Here is a 21,018-nt window from a genome sequence, read left to right as displayed (position 1 = left end):
ACTGAATGCGATAGAGAGTTCGAGAAGCTTAGAAAGATGAATCCGGCCATCGTTGCATATGTGGAGAGTATAGGGTTTGAGAAGTGGGCTCATCCTTATTGTTTGGGCGATAGATACAACATCATGACGAGCAACGCTGCTGAAAGCTTCAATAGTGTCACAGAAGAGTTCAGAAATATCCAATAACTACTTTGGTTGAATTTATCGAGTTCACACTCCAATCGTGGTTCGCTGATCGCCTCGAAAATGCTGACAAATGTGCCACCCCTTTGGCCACGCTCTTCGAAAAAAACTTGGCAAAAATTCATGAAAATGCAAGGTACAGGCGCGTCCAACGAAATGGAGCCAATTTGTATAACGTTGGTAGGGGACCTAACGGTGAAAGAGGTGGTGATGTGAATCTAGTTGAAAAAACATGCACCTGCGGCGTGTTCACGTTATTGAAACTCCCTTGCCTTCATGCATGTGCCGCGGCATTGAAAACGAACACAAGTGTGTACACGCTTTGCTCACCTTATTATTCAAAAGAAACGTGGAGGAAGATTTACGATGATACCATCAATCTCGCTGGTGACGAGGATGATTGGGTTCTCCCAGAACACATCAAGAATATGAAAGTTGGGGTACTGTGGAAAAGAAGCACATGGGTCGTCCAAGAAAAAGCAACGCCGGAAGAAGACGGGAGAACCGTTTCCCGTCCGGTGATAAAAAGGTTACGTACCACGAAACCGGCAGCTGTGGTGCTTCAGGCCACAACAGAGCAACATGCAAAGCCCGCATCTGAGGCGTCTTGTACGTATTCGTTGGGAAATTTGATATATTGTAATGATGCATATTTTGTCATAGTTATTTTTGTTGAGGTTGAATATTTTTCAAATATTTTAATTATTTTTAGGTTTAATAGTTATTTTTGTTGAATAATGTTGATATTTTATATTTGAAACCACGTATAATTATCAAAATTTGAACGAAAAGAAAATCTATATATACATAATCGTAATGTTAATTACACAAAATATACAATGTCCCAATAATTACACATATAATCAGTAGACATTTTGGTAAAATAAATCGACACACCACCGTTGACGAAACATGGCTATCCGTCTAGCGTCACATCGGTCAATCCACGCTGCATCATGAGATGCTCCACATACTCAATGCAATACACGCCACAATCACCACTAAATGCAAAATAAAATGTAAAGTCAGTCTAACGTAAAACATATTTTAATACTATAGTACTTTTTTATCGCTATGTGCACAGTTTGCCGACTTCGGAACTAAGTCGTCGGTGGCTCGAGTCGCGTGCATTTTTGGAAGCACCGTGATGTCACCGTTAGCTAACGCCATGATGCTGGTTGTTATGTGGAAATTCCCCGGTTGCAAGGATTAGCGAGGGCGGCGGTTACGCCCAAACCTTCATGATGGGTTCCATGGCGGTCCAATGACGTACGCCGGAATCACGGTCGTAGACATTAATTTTCCACGGCTCTATGTCGACTTCAATCGTGACCCAGTGTCTTGCCGTGGGAAGGTGCAGAACGAAGTAAATAAACTCGTTACCCCTCCATCTCTCAAAGACTTGGGACTGTAATTACAGAGAACAACGAAACAATTAACAAACCATAATAATCTTCCCAAACAATTAACATTTAAAATCTTACTAAAACAATACCTTATGAAACCCTGTGCAGTAGTCCAGGATATATTCCTCCCATTTAAAGTTTTTCCTCGGACCCTTGTGGCTCGTCCATGCATTGCTGATCATGGCGGTCACGAATGTGGAGAGAATGATACCCTTCTGAGGAAATGTCAGTGGATAGTCGGTGCGTCGCCTCCTCAGCATATGCATTGCTGCATCTATATGCTGCATATAAACGGAAATGTCAGTTACACAAAAAAATATATTAATTGCACATAAAGTTGTAAAGTGAAGTAATATTATAAAATACTTTACTTACGTCATCTGTAAGCCATTCCTTTGGTGTGAGCATTATCCAAAAGAATCCTGGACCGTAATCACCACTTCTCAAATCCCGAAGTCGGTGGTTCGGAATGAGTCCAACACACCACTTTCGGAAAGTGGTTAACAATTTCTCATCCGGTGGCTCCAGGGGATCAAAAGTCGAAGATGGCCTATGTCTCCTCTTCATCTCCGTATAGTCACCGAACCATACAGGAGGCTTTCTCTTCCTCTTCCGAGCTCTTAACCACTTGCGGGTTGTGCCTCTATGGACGTAATCTCACCCTGTGACTCGGTGTCATGTACATGGATAAGAGGTTGTGCCTCGATCGGAGTCGCCGGAGCTCCCTCATAAGGATCGTAATCGTCGGGGAAGACCTCATCCTCTTCTACCGGGGGTGAAGCGGTGGTGGTGGGGTAGATGGATCTGCTGGGGCCTCCGGTCTTGAAGGCCGTCGTTGGCGGACGATTCAACATGGCCAATATGTGTCTGAGCTGCTCCATAATTACGTTCTGACCACCCTTCAGCTCTACATGGCTGGTCTCGTATGCCTTCTTCAGCTCGACATGAGCAGCATACAGACCCTGAGTGTCACCCTCGATCCTATCCAACCGAGCCACTAAATCAGTGTACTCGGCACCCCGAACGCCTGATGCAGATGGTGCACTGGGCTAAGGTTCTGAACCAGTGGCCTGAAAAAATATATATCAAAAAAATACGGTAAGCATACGATATACCCTCCACTATATAAAAAAAATAATAAAAAATAAAGACATAAAAAAAAGTTCCGTAAATTGGTACACGAGTGTCTCTTTCACGAGTGTACGGGACCCGAGTCTACGGTACCCGACTACCTGCCTCGGCCTCTCGTGTCATCCACAACATCATCAACCGGGTTCTCCACACCATCGTAAGATATTGTCCTCACAAATGCCTCCTCCTCCGTCCGTGGAAGTAGCCCCTTCACCACTTCCAGTTACGTTTATGGTTTAACAAATATCAAAATAAAACCATTTAGCATTTATTACAAGCATTTATGTTAAATAATTATTCGTAACATAAGTGAAAATCATACCCGTCTAGAAAATAATGCGACGACGTCTTTCTTCCCAATATCGCCTTTGCTCGTCCAGCTAAGCATCCTGGGGAACCGAATCCCGTGGTTCGTGCCATACCTCTTGCCAACCTCCAAAATGGCCTCGTACGCCCAATATTGGACTGCAGGTGCGAAGCCATATGCTGTGTATTTGCACTCGTGCTGAACATCCGAACTTAGCTTCTTCTCGTAGTTGGCCTTCTGTTTCAACATGTCTTTCTGAAGCGAGTGCATGAGTCTGGCGAATGAGTGCTTCCCCCAAGGAATCCGGAAGAAGAACTCGAGGTCTTCCACATATCTAAGTATGTGAGGCGTGATCAGCGCGTTGGCCTCGCGGCCCGTGAAGCACCGACTCCACAAACAAGCACAAGCCGAGCTTGTACAAGTCTTCGGGTTACGGCGGTTGTGAACTGAAGTTGGAGTGCTTCTGTCTTCACACTATCAGACCGGTTGAAATATTTGTTGATCAATCGGTCTGACCCCGAGCGCGCGACCTGCGCAGCCTTCTCCTCTTCTGTTGGCCACGAGGAGAAGTCCAAACCCGTAATGAGTGCAAACTCCAGCACCCCGAATCGGACCTCCTTCCGACCAACATAAAACCTCATCCTCAACTCCTCCTGAGCATCCACTTTCATTTTGTGGAGCATCAGCTGGTGAAATAACACCGAGGAGAATGTCAGTGGTACGGCATTCCAGAAGCTCCCGAAACGGCTTTCCTTTGCCGTGTTATTAAGGTTGAACTCCTCAAACCGAGCTTTAATTTTTGCAAAAATTCCAAAGGCTCCCTATATGTGACGCGGCCAGTGAAATGCTCGGGTGCTGGAATAATGAGTCTGGGAGCCATCTGAAAAAACAAAAAAACAAATAAATAAAGCTGCTAAAAAAATTTAAAATGGTCGACATAACATCGACATCATGTCGATATTCAGTCGACATTATCTAACAGTAAGCACACAAAAATTTCAAAACAAACATGTCGACATTATGTCGACATTATCAAAAGCAGACAAAATACTTTCATGTCGACAAAATGTCGACATCCTGTCGATATTCAGTCGACAATTCAAACAAATAACAATTACACAATATATCGACATACTGTCGACATACAGTCGACATTCAGTCGACAATACCACCTAACAATCAACATGTTCATTTAATCGACATACCATCGACATACTGTCGACAAGTCGTCAACAATATAGGGCAGAAATACTCTTAAAATACCACTCGACATCCTATCGACATACAAGCGATATCCTATCGACATACAAATTACAGTAACATTCAAACAGACACTCAATCTATCGACATCCTATCGACAACCTATCGACATGTCATCGACAACCCTGTAATTTACACAGATTTCATTGAAACACTACAATCTACAACCTAAAGATCACAAATGCTACACAAAATCCACTAATCTCAACAACATGCAATAATTGGCATCCAAATCTATGAAAAATGTATTTTTTTCTCAAAACATAAACATTACCTTTTAATGATCACGGGTGGTGGTGGCGACGGGTACTGCTCGTGGTGGCGAAGGCCTCTGTTCGGTGTCGACGATCACGGGTGGTGGTGGTGGCGACGTTTTGTGGTCCGTGGTGGTTCGTGGTGGTTCGTGGTGATCACTGGGTCGTGGTGGTGGTCCGTGGTGGTTCGTGGTTGGGTCGGGGTCGTGGGTGGATGGCCGGAGTGGGTCGGGGACGTGGGTGGATGGCCGGAGTGGGTCGTGATGTTGGGTCGATGTCGAAGAGGGATAGGGAACGACAGAGAGAGAGATGGAACGACAGAGAGAGAGAGAGAGAGAGAGAGAGAGAGAGAGAGAGAGAGAGAGAGAGAGTGTGAAAGAGAGGGAAAGACGGAAAGAGAGTGTGAATAGGAAAATTAAATTTGAGGGGTATTTTGGGTACAAATGAGTAATAGTGGAATTAATTTGTATAAATTAGTGGAGGGTATATATTTTGAAATGGGGTATTTTATTAGGGTCAAAAATTGAAATTTCCCTATATCTATTCTATATAAAGTGTGCCTATATAACTGAAATTCTTGGTTTATGAGAAATTCATGGGTGACTTTTAATTTTTATTTAATAAAATATTATTTATATATAATAAAATAATAATAAAACAAATTCTATTAATATTTGAACTGATATTAAATATTCGAGAATCACACCCGATTTAAAAAAGAAAACAACCGGGATTAATCTCAAATCCTATACGATTGATTATGATGAGATGGTCTTATACGATTGAAGGCTACCACCTTTGTTCTCTCGCCTCATTCTCACCTGCTCCGATCCAAGCATCGTCTTCAAGAAAACCCGATCCTAATCGTCGCAAGCCAATCCGGAGTACATCGTCATCTCAACCGGAGAATAGAATGCGGTTTCAAATCTTGAAGTTGAGTCAGATCATTTATTCTACAATGATGTCGTTCGAGTCTCCGATTCAGGTATTGTTTCATTTTTATTCATTTATAAATACATAATATATAGATATATATATATATATATATATATATTTGGTTGGTTGTTGAGAAATGTAGATGAAAATCGAAAAAGGAATTGTTTCAATTTCTTTATTTTATTTTCAGCAGATCGATTGCAGATTTTGGACAATAGCAATGACAATATTTATATGGATTGAATTTTAAGTCGTGTTGCTTCAACTGCCAGGTAGAAAATAAAATTTAGACTTTCAAGTTGGTTCTTATTGTTTTTAATTGTTTTACTATTCGAGTTTGATTGCTTCATGTAAACAATTTTCTAAGCAATTGTCTCTTTGGTATTAGTCCCACGGCCATGGTGTCATGACCATGATCATGACCTACAGCTACCTAGCTATATACTCTTCATCTTCTTCTTCGACATGGCTTGCTGTTCTCTGCAGTTACCTACTTCTGATTTTGAATATTCTACAACAACTACAAGGACATGGAGGAGTAAGACACCTCGTCCATTTCAAACCATCTGCTCTTGATGACTTATTTATTTTGTTTTTTTAGAGAGAGAAGACCTATTTGTTTTGTTAATTTAGCTGATTTGCAGATTATATTTGTTTCCTTTATTTTTTTAATATTTATTAATTTGTTAGAACATGGTATAATATTCTGTTTCACTTTGAAGTATTTTAACATTTAGTTTATTTTTTTTTTGTTACAATAAAAAAACTAAGTATTCCAAGATTTGTTACAATAATTTTTTTAATATTCTTATATTTTAATTAAATTAATATTAAAAAGTTTTCAAATTTTGATATTTGTAGTTAGTTTATTTTTAAATTTGATTTTAAATTAAACTAGAATATTTTATGTCAATTTAAAATTTATTAATAACAAAATATAATTATAAAATTATTCATTGGAATGGACTAAAAATCAATCCGACGCCACTCTAATAATTATTTTACATGCCATTCTAATAGTGGGTATTATTCTGTTAAATCCATCTCCATTGCTTGTGATATATAAGATATACTACTCCTCCATTAATCATATCAATATTGATTAAATTTACTTCCAATAGTAAGTTTTTTAATTTCATTGCTCATCTCCTCTTTTAATTAGGAAACAAATTCGAAAAGAAAATTAAATTGGAAGACTATGCCAGGAAAATATCTAAATCTCAGAGGAATATATACTCTTAATAATTTCTAATGAAATAATGTTATACACGTTTATGATTAAATCTTTTCAGTAGTTCTTTTTTAGTTTATTTAATTAAATTTCAGTATTTCTATTAAGATAAAGAAATCTTTTCAAATGACTTTCTTCTTTAAAAATTTCAGTATTTTTTTCTTAGTTTATTTAATTAATTTTTTCTATTTTCATATGAATTTTCATTTGTGGATTTCCATGTTTATGATTCAACTTTCTATGTGTTATGTGATTAAAATTTAATTTATTCATAATAGGTCTATAAAACTTTGGGATGTTTGGATAATCACCAGCTATATGTGAAGGAACTTGGTGTAGCTCTTTTATTGAGATTTGAACTTAATTTAATTTATACCAACCTCAATATATTCTGTATACATTATTAGTAAAAAAGACATATGTCTAACTCGACGATAACGAAATACTAGATGTTGTGATGTACAATCAGTTTACCATTTAAACTGTTGAGTTGACATTTTTCCTAAATAATATTTCTTTTAAACTTTACAAAATACATATATTGATCCTTTTAATTTTTCTAAAACAAAAAATAAATATTAAATTCATATGTTGTTATGATTTATCACAAATTATTTTATCACATTAAGAATAATTATTATATGAGTATGAATATATTGAGATTAACATACTATTTAATATTAATAACAATGTGCATATCATAACTATATACATAATTATGGTTCACTTACACCAAGTTTACTTTTATAAAACAAATCGTTCAAATAATAATATAAAATTAGTTACCAAAATCTAAAAAAAAATACTAAAACTTAAATAAAACTAACATTTATGTGGCTCGCCATGTAACATAACATTTTCTTCAGTTGGATTACGCGAAATAGTGACTAACATCCAAATTTCATATTTGATGAAAAATCTGCAACAGAATGAGGTAAAAACTATACTACAATGTTTACTTTATAAAACTTTTGTGTGACAAGTTTATACAATCGCAAGGAAAAAATCGTATGTGACAAGCCAAACATGTAGACAGGAAGGATTTTCTACACCACGGTATATTACAAAACATATGATGTTATTAAAATTAAGTTAAAATTAAAAAAGATACTAACAATCTTATTATGCATTTTACAGTGCTATAGCATATGTTGAACTTGATGACAATACAAAGAGCCTACCTGGTGTCATGTGCGCAGATATTATGGAAAAAATATTTTCATGTATTGCTGCCCAACTAATGGAATATACTGCTGCCCAACACCGCCGCTTTGTCGACACTACCATATTCAATTTAATTATCAACAAAAAAATAGACAATCCAGTTATATGCGGACCCGGCTAGAATGAAAAGTGCAAAATACAAAAATTACACTATTGTCTCTATCGAAGCAAATGAAGATTGAAATCCACCAATCAATATCATTAGTTTTCTTATCTACAATTTTTAGACAAATGCTATCTTCAATTATCAACAATTTAGAGATTGATTTTTAATTTTCTTTTTATCTTACACCCATTTAAGTAATGTTTCTTTAAGTATTGGAACATAAATTTTTAGTTTATTTTTAGATTAACTTAAGAACATATTATTTAAATCATCAAGCTTTCTTAAATACTAATATATTGCATTCGGTATTCAATTTTAATTGACAGCATTATAAACTATAATATTTAGATACACATAATAATAATCTCACCTAATAACTAATAATATTTTTTCTTTAATTTTTAATTGTATAACTTTTAAATAACATAGAAAAAATCTAGCACAAAATATAATATACGTGCCTCGCACGTAGTTTTTTACTAGTATATATATATATATATACTGTATTCATGCACGTAAGCAAGCCAGCTCTCTAGCTAGCTAGATTTCATGCATGCACTATAAATCATCATGAACTGAAAATCAGCTAGCATAGTAATATAATTAATGGGAGGAAATTAAACGTAAAATAATGTGATGATGAAAATAAATTAACCTGTACAAATTAAATTGACGTTAATACATAATTATATAGAGCTTTTTTTTGATCAATTTGAGTAAAACACTTTGTGTTATTATTCTTTGGCGGCCCCGTTCATGGAATAGTGGCATAATTAGATAGAGAATATACATAATACATGTGATTATTATTCCAGTAATATATATTTGCTATAGTCTAGTGGATTGGATTCCATTAAGATCTTAATTAATATTCTGGTATATTTATATCAAGGGATATCGTGAACCTTTGGACCCATGCCATCGATTAGTAATGATTTTTATATTTAGCTGAGTAAATTAATCACCATCGATAGATTTATGCTTTTTTTTTCCTTATAAATGAGGACAAAAAAGTATCAAAATAAAATATTACATCTAGATCTAGGTGTAAAAAGTTAAATAGATATTTTCCCTTTTTTATATGTATATATATTTTACTAACAATTTAGATCAATATTAACCAACCTTAATATTTATATAAGTAATGTTAGATACATATTTAAATTTCAATTTCACAATCTTATAATACATGTATAAAATTAGTTATTTATATTATTAGGAAGGGACCACACGAGTTAATTAAGATTAATACACATTGTTATTTATATGACGTCATTTCATAGTAACGGTAAGTATAATGCCCCGTAAATGTGCTATTAGGATTTCATTCTTATTATTTATATGACGTCATTTCATAGTAACAGACTTAAATGCTTGGAAGCTAAACCTTAACAGCACCGAACTCCTCCTTATTGTTCTAACAGTAAGTCAATAATATTATAATATATATACTTGTTATTTGACTTTGACCAACCACATTCAGGCAAATAAAAGAATGCATGCATATTGACTTATTAATTATGCGTATTATATAGGCAAGCTTTATGGGTATAATCCGAAGTTGTGTTCATCTGTGGTGCATGAGGATGAAAGGTCCACTATATGTGCCTATGTTCAAGCCCTTTGGTGTTGTTTTTGCCACTATTTTTGGTACTAGCCTCCCTGCAAGTACTCTTCGTTACGGAAGGTATTTATTATTAATTTTATATTATTATGAATATTGAAAAGATTCTCATAATTAATTTGCATACGTACGTACGTACTAATTGTGTATAAAATAATATTATTGTAGTGTGATTGGAACGGCTATAGTTGGAATGGGGTACTTTACAGTGATGTGGGGTCAACTAAACCATGAAGATGAAGTGAGTACTAATAGTAATAATACTAAACAATATGATGTTGAGTCACCTCCACAAGAGCATAATGATGTTGATGATGATAATGAGAATTATAACGTCAAAACTCCTCTCTTAAAACCACAACAAAATTACGTCCAATAATAATAATAAGGTTATTGATCTCTTCATATTATTATTGGGAAGATCGAAGCAACCTCATTTTGTATATATATATATAATAAAGTAGTTTTTCTTTTTTCTCTTCATAATATCAAGATGATCGATCGAATAATATTTTATCAATCGATCGACGATCTTTGATTCTTTGATATCTCTCGTTTTGTTTTTGGTACGTGTGTGTACATGTATTGTATATATGATTGAATTATGAAGATATAAAGCCCATTTTTTTTGTAGGCTTTTTATTCTTTGTAAAACTTTCTTTTTTTTTTTGTTTGTAATTTTTGAAGAGGCTACAAAAGTATACAGGGTCCCTAATAATGAACTAGTGGACCGTATATGTGCCTCTAGTACCCTTGTATAATTAAGAGTGTATTTATATATATATATATCTCTATTCTACTAGTAAAAAGCTACGTGCGAGGCACGTATACTAAATTTTATACTAATTTTTTTCTATGTTATTTTAAAGTGATACAATTAAAAATTAAAAAAAAATTATTATTAGTTATTAGGTGAGATTGTTATTATGTGTATAGGAAGAAATCACAAATTAATTAATTTTATAATCTTAACTTTAATCAAATAATGTTCTAGATATATGAACAATAAATAATTATGTAAAAATCAAAAATAATTATTTGAATAAAGAATTCTATATACACAGTTATACAGTAGAACCTCTATTTAAGAATACTCTATTCAAGAATAACCTCTAATTTGTTATAGAAAAATCAAGTCCCGATTTGGGCCAGTTATAAATAAGAATAACCTCTAAATTGTAATTAGTTATACATTTTCTAAGTCCCGTATTTACAAAGTATACCTTTATATAAGAATAATTACATCTTAATAAAATATATACATGTATTTTGTAAATTTATTTATGTAAAATTAATAATTTTATTTTAAATTATAATACATGTATGAAATTATATTTACTCTAAAATATTTCTATTATAACATAGTATTAATGATTATTTATTGTTATTATTGTTACATTGATATTTTTTGGTTTTTTTAATTTTTTTTTCTAGTGTAACTCTATTTAGTTATAACCTCCCAATTAGAATATAATTAACTTGCTCCCAAGTGTATTCTTGGATAGAGGTTCTACTGTATATATAAATCTCATTAATCAAAAATAATTATTCAATATATGAACAATAATTTGTCACGCTATATGTTTCCCAATAAAGAAATCCACCTCCTCATAGTCAAAAATAAATAATACATGTAATACAGATCTTTGTAATAGAGTACTTAAAAGAAACAAAACTTCAGTTACCATAATCGGAAAAGGTTTAAGAACTAAATAATGACTAAGAAGATCTAAATTACAAAATGAAAATAATATGTCTATATGAGTATGATTTTTTTTTCTATATGAGCATGATTGATCTAAGAAAAAATAGATAAACCTATTGTTGACCGAGGTTTTCGGCAACTAATAAAATATTATAAGTTTATAGAGCTGTAAGAAAATTAGAGAAGGATTTTTACGTGGTTGGGGCGTTAATGAGCCTTAGTCCACGAGTCTTTGTTATTTATGGATGTATTTAATACAGAGAATGTATTTGGTGAGTGTTTCACTCTTATAAATACAGAGAATGTTCTTGGTGAGTATTTACTCTTCTTGCTCTTATGCAGCCCAAGATTCTCGATCCCATTTAATGAGCTTTGAGGGGGTATTTATAGTGTTTTTGGTGGGGTGATCCCCAGAATTATCTTTACAAGTGTATCTGTAAGTATCCATAAAGTTGGGCATTCCCAATGAATATACCATGAGTAATGCATGATCAAATCCCTAGGTGCTGTAGGGCTTTTATGGGGAATGTCCTTATTGTCTTTTGACTGATGTGACTCTTCACAGTGTAGCCGTCGTTAGACTTAAATGATCATTACTTTGTAGCTGCTGGTTGGAGGTTGTGCCGTCAGACTTTATTGCGTGTAGCAGTCCCAACACGCTTCCTCCCATGCGGCATTAAATGCGACTTGATTGCTCAGGAGAAACTTGACACCCCGCGGAGATGTCTTAGCGTTACTCGAGCTTCCGGGAGCATATGGGGTTCCATATGCCTTCTCCGGGAGCTACGTCCTGGACGCTGCCTTATGGCATAAAGACTTAGCAAATATTTTTAGATTATAGGTTGCTTGATCCATGCATCCTTGTCTGGTTGGTCCACGTACATTGGGCGAAATCAGGGGCAACATTTACCCCCCAAGCCTTGTTTATTTGAAAAATAAAGCAAGGCTTGCTCAAGTGCTTCCGGTTGACTCCTCGGTTTCCTGGCACGAGCTTTGAGCGCGTGAGGGTGTATTTAATGATGGCTTTTAATGCAGCGATTCACTTTTTGCAGAGGTCGATTCGTTCCACGCCCATTGATTGATACGACGCATTAATGGTGTCAGACGGATACTCAAACGTTTCCACCGCCTTAATTGCAAATCAATCTGGTCCGTTGATCTTTGAGAATTCGAATCGTGCGTTTCCCCCACCGTTTGATTGGTAGGTGATAATGCCTGTTCCTCATGCAGCTTTGCCTATAAAAGCCACCACCTTTCCTTCATTTCGGTTACTTCCCATTTCTTGCCAACTTTGCTCAAATTTCCCAGAGAGAAAAAATTCTCAGACTAAGAGAAACACTGTTGAACACTTTGCAATCTTTCTCAGTTCATCTTCGTTCACTACTGTCAGTCCTTATCTTCGTTTGATTTACAGCAGGACCCCCAGTCTCAACACTTCATTGTAAGTTTCTTGCATCCTTTGCTTTATTGTTAATATGCATGGCATGCTGTTGCTTATCTGCTTGTTTTTTCTGGGTTTTGTATTTGAAGTTTCTGGGAATGCAAACTTTTAGCTTCTTCATGTAATCGGTCTAGGTTCACCATTCTGGTGATAGGATTACTCTTGTCACGCATTTGTTATTATTATTTTTTTTTTTGTAAAAGACCATACGTTCTTCGTATGCTGGTCGTTTAGGGCATAGGAGAGGTTACTTTCGAGTTTTTGCCCTTTCTTTTTCTCTAGCGCGCAATGCCGTCTTCTGTGAATTTATTGCGCCCGACTCTTGTCCAGCGAATCCTTCTAGGGTTTCCTGTTTGACAGGTGTCCGGAGGGGGCCTCTTTCCAGCGGTAAGGGGACCCCCATTCCCTTTTTCTTGGTTTAGGGTTTGGTATGGGGCCTAACTGCTGGAATCTTAATTCTTTTTACAGAATCGAAACATGTCTGCTTCTGGCTCAAAGTCATCCAAGAAGAGTGGTAAGCGTCTGTTAGGTTTTATGCCCTAAATAAAACTCATTTCAATATAATCAAATTTACTTATTAATATAGATCAGAAACAACATTTAATGTTGCATGGTTCACATGATTTATTTCATGATTATATGTACATAATGTATGAATTCATCTGAAACCCTTTTCACATACTTAATCCTGTTTATTGTGCTGTCAACACATTGGAAAGTAAACATGACTATGTGAATAAAGTTTCCTAGATTTATCAGACATAGGGTTTTATTGATATGATAATCTACAACAGAGTTTACTTGCATTTGGAGAAATGCTATGTTCTTTCCAGAGCATTAGTTAAAGTAAAGCTCAGGTTGGATGCATGGAGTATGCATCGGAAGGGACCGATATTGAACTTTGACTTAGATTTATTAAACTTACCGTAATATCTATTCAAGTCAATATCGCCTAGTTGATCCTAGATCAAATGTTCTTAATCCTGTTATGATTAGGCTCAATCTTGAAAGGCTATTCGTGTTCTTTAATTTGTTAGTTAAGCCTACTTTTAGGTCAGGGTGATACGTACATTTTGGGAACACGGTAGTGCAATTGAGTGGGAGCGCTAGCATAAACATGGAATCTATAGCTTCTATCTGGCGAATAGTAAGCAAAGGATGATCTCCTTCGAGCTTGACCAAACGAACATAAATGGTGGAGTACTCATTTCACATAAGCTGAAATATTATTTATACGGGGTCAAGTGTTTTAAGGAATAAATACATTGTAGGGTGTAACGGTAATTTAATCCCTTTACAGTGTAGATCATTCATATAGAGGATCATTGATCACATTAGGATTATAACAATGGATAACTAATGATGTGTCTATATGGTGGAACATATAGAGCATTCTATATACCGAGAGTGCAATTCTAAGTTCTATGCGTGGATTCAACGAAGAATTAATAAGTTAGTGAATTTTAGTGATAAATTCTTGATCTACTTATTGGAAGTTCGGTTATATAGACCCATGGTCCCCCCACTAGTTGAGATAATATTGCTTGTAAGACTCATGTAATTGGTTTTGATTAATCAATTATAATTCTCAAATTAGACTATGTCTATTTGTGAATTTTTCACTAAGTAAGGGCGAAATTGTAAAGAAAGAGTTTATATGGGCATATTTGTTAATTATGATACTTTGTATGGTTCAATTAACAAATATGATAAATGACAATATTATTTAATAATTATTTATAGTTATTAAATAGTTAGAATTGGCATTTAAATGGTTGAATTAGAAAATTGGCGTTTTTGAGAAAATCAGATGCAGAAAAGATAAAACTGCGAAATTGCAAAAAGTGAGGCCCAAATCCACTTGTATAGGGCCAGCCACTTTTGTAGGAAATTTAAATTGATTTTTTCATTATTTTAATGCCAAATAATTCAAACCTAACCCTAGTGGAATGCTATAAATAGATAGTGAAGGCTTCAGGAAAAACACACTTAAATTTTCTATTTTTCCTTCAGAGAAAAACCTGAGCCTTTCTCTCTCCCTATCTTTAGCTGCCACTTCTTCTTTCTCTTCCCTCTTGAATTTCGAAATTTTTAGTGTATGAGTAGTGCCCACACACAGCAAGTGATACCTCAATCATAGTGAGGAAGATCGTGAAGAAAGACTTTCAGCAAAAAGGAGTTTCAGCATCAAAGATTCAGAGAAAGAGATCCAGGTTCAGATATTGATAATGCTCTGCTACAGAAAGGAATCAAGGGCTAGATATCTGAATGGAAGGAGTCATATTATTCCGCTGCAACCAATGTAAGGTTTCCTAAACTTTATATGTGTTTATTTCATCGTTTTAGAAAGTTCATATTTAGGGTGTTAATAAACATACTTGTGAGTAGATCTAAGATCCTGATAAAATAATTCCAATAACTAGTATCAGAGCCATGGTAATTGATTTACTTGCAAGAAATTTGGACTTTAAAACGATTGTTTGTATGTTCTTTGGATGGTATCATGTTGTATTGAGTGTTATTTGATGATTGATTGATGTTTGTAAATTTTCGTGAAAAATAATTGCGATTTTGTTTCTGGAATTATTTTTATTGGATAGTATGGGAAAAATTAAGCAAGTTAGCCTTTTACAGAACTCAATTTCGATTTTATTTGAGTTAGTTATGAATTTTTGAAGATTTGAAAAAAATCGGGGATGTGCTGAAATTTTCCTGCGATCGCGAAACTGTCCGTACAGTTCACAATTTTTTTGTTTTTCTTCGATTTTTCATGCTTTTTCATGGAATTAACTTCCGATTTTTGGTATAGTTTTGTATTTATACTATTACTATTCCTAATTCAATTCTAATTATCTTTTTGAATTAATTTAATATTTTTTAAATTTAATTCAAGATATTAGTGTAATTTGAATTTGAATAGAATTAGTATCTATCTTCTTGCTTAAAAATCTATCTTATTTTAAAATTTGATTATATCTTATCTTATTTTAAATTTAAAAATAAGATATTTATAATCATGTAATTTTTAAATGATATAAAATATTTTGCTAATTTTTTAAATTTTGTTATTTTATTTATTTAAATTACATTTAAAATTTGAAAAAGATATTTATTTATCTTTTCTAATTTTTTATTTAATTTTTATTTATAAAATAACATTTAAAATTTAAAAGTAGTTAGCAAATTTTTGAAATGATATTTAGGTTGGTTGAAACCTAATTTTTCAAAAATTATAGGTTTAATTTTAAATTTAAATTTTTTAAAAATTTCGAATTTTTCAATTTTTTTTTTAAATTTTCGAATTTTTTTTTATTATTTAATTAATTATTTTCGAAATTAAATATTTAATTTAAAATTAAATAAATCCTACATCCAACTATCCAACTAACCTTGTTGGAGGAGTATGTGTTTTAGCTTGTTTGTAAGTTTTCAAAACCTATTATTACTTGATTGCAAATAGCCATGATTACTTTTTGCCAAATCTAATGATCTGATGGCTCCCTTGGTCAAGTTAATAATTTGTAACAGGTAAATTTACAATCTTCTTTCATCTGTGTATGACCTAGCAACATGATAGGACCCATCCAAAGTGTGCCTGTGTGAGCCTATATGTTTAATTTGATTATAGATACATATAGGTTGTTGTTGCTAAAATAAATTATCATAGTTCTTGATAGAATTTATTTAGGCCCATTTAGTTTTTGGGCCTATTCAATTAATAACAGTTGTTCTTATTAAGGTTAAATTCCTCTCTTTTGGGCCTTGTGTGAGAGTTGGGGGCCATAGAAGTGGGTATGACATACTGAACCCAGCACCCCCTCACATGAACCACCCCAATTGTGAAGGCCCATTTGCCTAATTTGAACAACTGTACTAGGTTAATTACACTAGTTTAACCTAATAAAATTGATTAGCAACATAATTAATTTCATTTATTTTGAAATTAATTTAAGAAAATTATAGTTTAAAGAATTTTTTATTCTAAGCTAAACTATATGTATTTTCTTGTATTTAATTAAATATAGAATTATAACCATCTAGATTCTTTCTGGAACTTAATTTAAATTTTTCATTAAATATTCTTATTTAAGTTGATATTTAGTTATCTACAACTAACCAACTTAAATCTGAATATCTTTTGAATTTCAAATTTCAAAATTAAGTTGAGGAATTTTAGGCATTGGTTATTAAGATTCTTTAGATATTTTTTAAGTTAATATCTTTTCGAATATTAACTTAAAATGGAATATTTTCAAATTAAGTGGTTACAACTTAATTTTTGATATTTAATTAAATTTAAATTTGAAAAATATTTAAGTTCTAGATTTTTTCTAATACAACTTAAATTAGATATTTTTTCAAATTTTGTGGATACTTAGTCAAATAAGATATTTTCTAGATAGTTATTTCTAGACTACTTATTATTTCTAATATTAAATAGGAAATATTATACATTGTGAAATTAATTATTTATTAATTAATTTTGGTACAATTTATTTTAAGTATATTTTTCCTAGTATTAAACTAGAGATTAATAATTAAGCCTTCTCTACACTTAATTATTTATTTTTTGAATTTAATACATTTAATTAATTTGAAAATTGAATATCTAAGTTGATTTTTATCATCATACTTAAATATTTCTTTTTCATGACATTTAATTAAATAGAAAATTATTTTTAGTTGAAATTTATTTTTTCAACTAAATTTAAATAATTTTCAAAATATAGTTTTTCTTTATTTTATTAATCAAATTTCGAAATTGCATTTCTTAAATGCTGGAATTTCGAATTTTAATTGAAAAATAGATTAAAGTTGTAAATTATTTATTTTAATTTTGGACCAACTTAAATCAATGATTTTTTCATTTATTGATTAATTTAGAATAAATTGAATTAAAGTATATTATTAGAAATTGAATTAATTAGTCAAAGGAAAATCTAGATAGATGATATTTTTGCTTCAAGTATTTTTCTAGTGTATTTAATTAAATAGAAAATTAATATTTAAGTTGATTTTCATCATCATACTTAAATATTTGAAATTTTTCTTATATATATAATTAAATAGGAAAATTATATTTTTTGTTGTAAATTAATTTTATTAATTAATTTTGGGCCAACATTAAATTAGAATAATTTTTCCAGGATTATTTTTTATTTTAATATGCATTTTTTGAAAATTGTATTCTTAAATACTTTAATTTTTCGAAATGCAATATATATTTATAGAAAATTAAATTTGAGTTGTAAATTAATTTAAATTAATTTTGTAACAACTTAAATTGAATATTTTTCTAAATATTTATTGGAAATTATTACTAAGATGGAAATAATTCATGTTATTTTCATATCCATCTAAGTAAAATTTATAAATATTAAATTAAAATTTATATTTAGAATTTTTCATTCTAAATTGGAAATTTTAATTAATAAATATATATATTTAAAATAAATAGATTAAATAAAGAGAATCAAAGAAAATACAACTCTCTTTAAATAATGAGCTTTATTATCAAGAGACATTCGATCTCCATTGTGGGTTTTACACCGCGTTTGTTTTAGTGAGTAATCCTCCCTAATGGAGGAACGTTCATTAGCAATTTCGCACCGTTTAATCTCGAATGATAAGTAGTTTGTAAGTGTTTTGTATGGTATGGATCACCCTAATGGTGGCAACCATACTTGACTTGCAAATTACGAAACAATGGTGGGAGCTCATAAGATAGAATCGCCTTGACTCTCGCCTAAACGGGACAACGCTGAATTCCAATCTTGATCGAATAAAAGGTTGCTAGAATGGTTATCATTTTAGATGAGCTGACAACTCTATTCAATGGATGATGCTTTGACTCTCGCCTAAATGGGACACTGTATCAGTTTGTTGAAAAACCTTGGAAATTATTTAGGATTGTATGTTTTAGTATTTTCACTTGTCATTCCTACTTGCTATATGCTTATAATTTCTGAATTGTGTATGAGTTTATATTGAACCATGTTATTTTCTGTTATTAAGTTGTAGTTTAATTTCGAATCTTCATTGTTGGTCTAACTTGGCTTGTTTATCTAATGAGATAAATCCCTAGTGGATTTTCACCATTAGACATACATAATAGTGTTAGATCTCGAAAGATAAATATTGTATATGCGACATCTAGCTGTTCATCAATTGATGACACCTTAGACTAGTATTTTTACGATATGAAACAAGAAGATTGTATAAATAAGATTACTTTGACTTTCGCTAATCGAAGCATCGTTGGATTCTTATTTTAAATGAAATTATCCTAATTCCTCTTAGCTTATTCATTTCGAATTAGCTTTAAAAACAATCATTGGATGAATGGTCTATAAATCATTTCATGTCAATATGACGCATATGATTATAATCCCGAAATTCTATTCCCAATTGATATAAATCCTCAATCTTAGAAATCTCCTACTTGTATGGGCAAATCTGACTTAGAGTTTAAATAGTAGTGGTGGTCCAAGAAAGAATTACTCATTATATTTGGTATAAATTTAAGTCTTTGACTTTAATTTCAGATTCCAAATAGAAATTTTCTTATATTTCTAATTCCAGAATACAATACAGTTACACTTTCTCAAGTGTTTAATATCCATCTTCTATTAATGGATTAAAACTGTATGGAATATGAGTTAGGTATTCTGTGACCAGGATCCACTTGCACTATTCTAAGAATTCTTTTATAAACCTAAGTCATCAAAAAACACTACCACATTTTTTTTAATCTATGGCATTTGTATCTTGTTCATAGTGGATTTGACAAGATCAATCTCTGCAAAGAGTTAATATGCCTATATCCACTGAAAGTAGTTCCATCTCATTCGCAGATGGATGTACATTCAGGGGTGGATATGAGTTTTTCGTTGTATTCTTAAAACGATCACTCTAGATTATACCTTATGCTAAGAAATTTGAAATGTTTGAAAAATTTCATTAATTTCTAGCAATGTTTAAAACCATTAAGGTAAGTGGTTAAAGATCTTGCAAACTGACAGGGGTGGAGAAATAGTTAGTAGATATGCAGTTCAAAGATCATTAATTTGATTTTTGAATTATATCCAAACTTACCTCCCCAGAAATTTCGAGTTGCATGTTGATGATTAGTTACTAGTCGTTGCCTAATTCCTTCTATGGTAATACAATTTCAAAATGATGTAATGGTTGTATACTTAATGTAAATCATTACTAGATTCATGGATGACCTAATCAAAATCTTAAGAAAAGCTAGAACTGTTAACCATGGTTTGTTAGCTATTCTAAGTGATTAGGGGTGGACTATCCCATTGTCAATAGATAAGAAAGTGTTTGATCAAACAAATACTACTTTTCTAAGAAAATGACTAAGAGGAACTATATGTTAGTCTATAAGGGTGTGTTTAAAACTCTTAGACTACACCATATCAGATTTCGAAATTTGCCTTTGTGCTAGTAAATCTTTCTGATAAGATGGTGGTTACTCTGGGGGTGGAATAGTGATTTTGGAGAAGTGTAAAAACCTATCTGAAGTCTCTAGGTCTACCAGAGAGGGACTGAATGTTAAAGTTGCAGGAAAGGTACTTATTCAGTCTAAGGAAAGTTTTATACATCTTTGGCACCATTCCAAATTGCCTTAAACTACTAGTGTTAATTTCCTGATTAACCAAAAGTAGTTGCCAAAGGTATAGAATCCAGTATCCCAAGAGAGTAGACATATAGAGAGGAATTTCACATTATCAATGATTTTGTGATTAAAGGAAGAGTAATGGTGGAGAAAAGGTTGTGTTTAATTCAACCTTTCAGATCCTATTACGAGGAGTTTACTACTACTACACTTGATTTGTATATCAAGGTGTTGAGATTATTTGAAACGCACTTTTTGTTTTATATTAGTGCAAGTGGGAGTTTGTTGGGTTTTATGCCCTAAATAAAACTCATTTCAATTAATCAAATTTACTTATTAATATAGATCAGAAACAACATTTAATGTTGCATGGTTCACATGATTTATTTCATGATTATATGTACATAATGTATGAATTCATCTGAAACCCTTTTCACATACTTAATCCTGTTTATTGTGCTGTCAACACATTGGAAAGTAAACATGACTATGTGAATAAAGTTTCCTAGATTTATCAGACATAGGGTTTTACTGATATGATAATCTACAACAGAGTTTACTTGCATTTGGAGAAATGCTATGT

At 32.4% G+C, this 21,018-nt stretch overlaps 2 protein-coding genes and 1 long non-coding RNA gene across 3 annotated transcripts; 2 read left to right on the top strand and 1 right to left on the bottom strand.

Moving 5' to 3' along the window:
- Positions 1-1,408: 1,408 nt before the first annotated feature.
- Positions 1,409-2,198, bottom strand: LOC133030420 (uncharacterized). Its single transcript, XM_061103157.1, has 3 exons — positions 1,965-2,198; positions 1,679-1,870; positions 1,409-1,591 (listed from the first exon to the last, which is right to left on the bottom strand). Exons 1-3 carry the CDS (start codon positions 2,154-2,156, stop codon positions 1,409-1,411), a joined length of 567 nt encoding a protein of 188 aa, XP_060959140.1. The 5' UTR covers positions 2,157-2,198.
- A 3,080-nt stretch (positions 2,199-5,278) lies between these two features.
- Positions 5,279-6,129, top strand: LOC133030030 (uncharacterized). The gene is made up of 3 exons (XR_009683935.1): positions 5,279-5,526; positions 5,671-5,749; positions 5,866-6,129. It is a non-coding gene; the product is annotated as an uncharacterized LOC133030030 (long non-coding RNA).
- Positions 6,130-9,580: 3,451 nt separating this feature from the next.
- LOC133030029 (WAT1-related protein At1g70260-like) lies at positions 9,581-10,084 on the top strand. Its single transcript, XM_061102263.1, has 2 exons — positions 9,581-9,725; positions 9,831-10,084. Exons 1-2 carry the CDS (start codon positions 9,583-9,585, stop codon positions 10,039-10,041), a joined length of 354 nt encoding a protein of 117 aa, XP_060958246.1. The 5' UTR covers positions 9,581-9,582; the 3' UTR covers positions 10,042-10,084.
- Positions 10,085-21,018: the final 10,934 nt, after the last annotated feature.

This window comes from Cannabis sativa, chromosome 8, assembly GCF_029168945.1.
Source record: "Cannabis sativa cultivar Pink pepper isolate KNU-18-1 chromosome 8, ASM2916894v1, whole genome shotgun sequence".
Lineage (NCBI taxonomy): Eukaryota > Viridiplantae > Streptophyta > Magnoliopsida > Rosales > Cannabaceae > Cannabis > Cannabis sativa.
Note: the sequence above shows the minus strand (reverse complement) of the source record. Positions and strands in the feature narration are given on the sequence as shown.

What these genes read in the sequence shown, in the direction of transcription:
- LOC133030420 (XM_061103157.1), bottom strand. Translation starts at nt 2,156, where the DNA reads ATGAAGAGGAGACATAGGCCATCTTCGACTTTTGATCCCCTGGAGCCA. An exon ending in AGGAATGGCTTACAGATGAC is followed by an intron (nt 1,871 to 1,964) that starts GTAAGTAAAGTA and finishes GTTTATATGCAG; the next exon opens with CATATAGATGCAGCAATGCA. An exon ending in ACTGCACAGGGTTTCATAAG is followed by an intron (nt 1,592 to 1,678) that starts GTATTGTTTTAG and finishes CTGTAATTACAG; the next exon opens with TCCCAAGTCTTTGAGAGATG.
- LOC133030029 (XM_061102263.1), top strand. Translation starts at nt 9,583, where the DNA reads ATGGGTATAATCCGAAGTTGTGTTCATCTGTGGTGCATGAGGATGAAA. An exon ending in AGTACTCTTCGTTACGGAAG is followed by an intron (nt 9,726 to 9,830) that starts GTATTTATTATT and finishes ATATTATTGTAG; the next exon opens with TGTGATTGGAACGGCTATAG.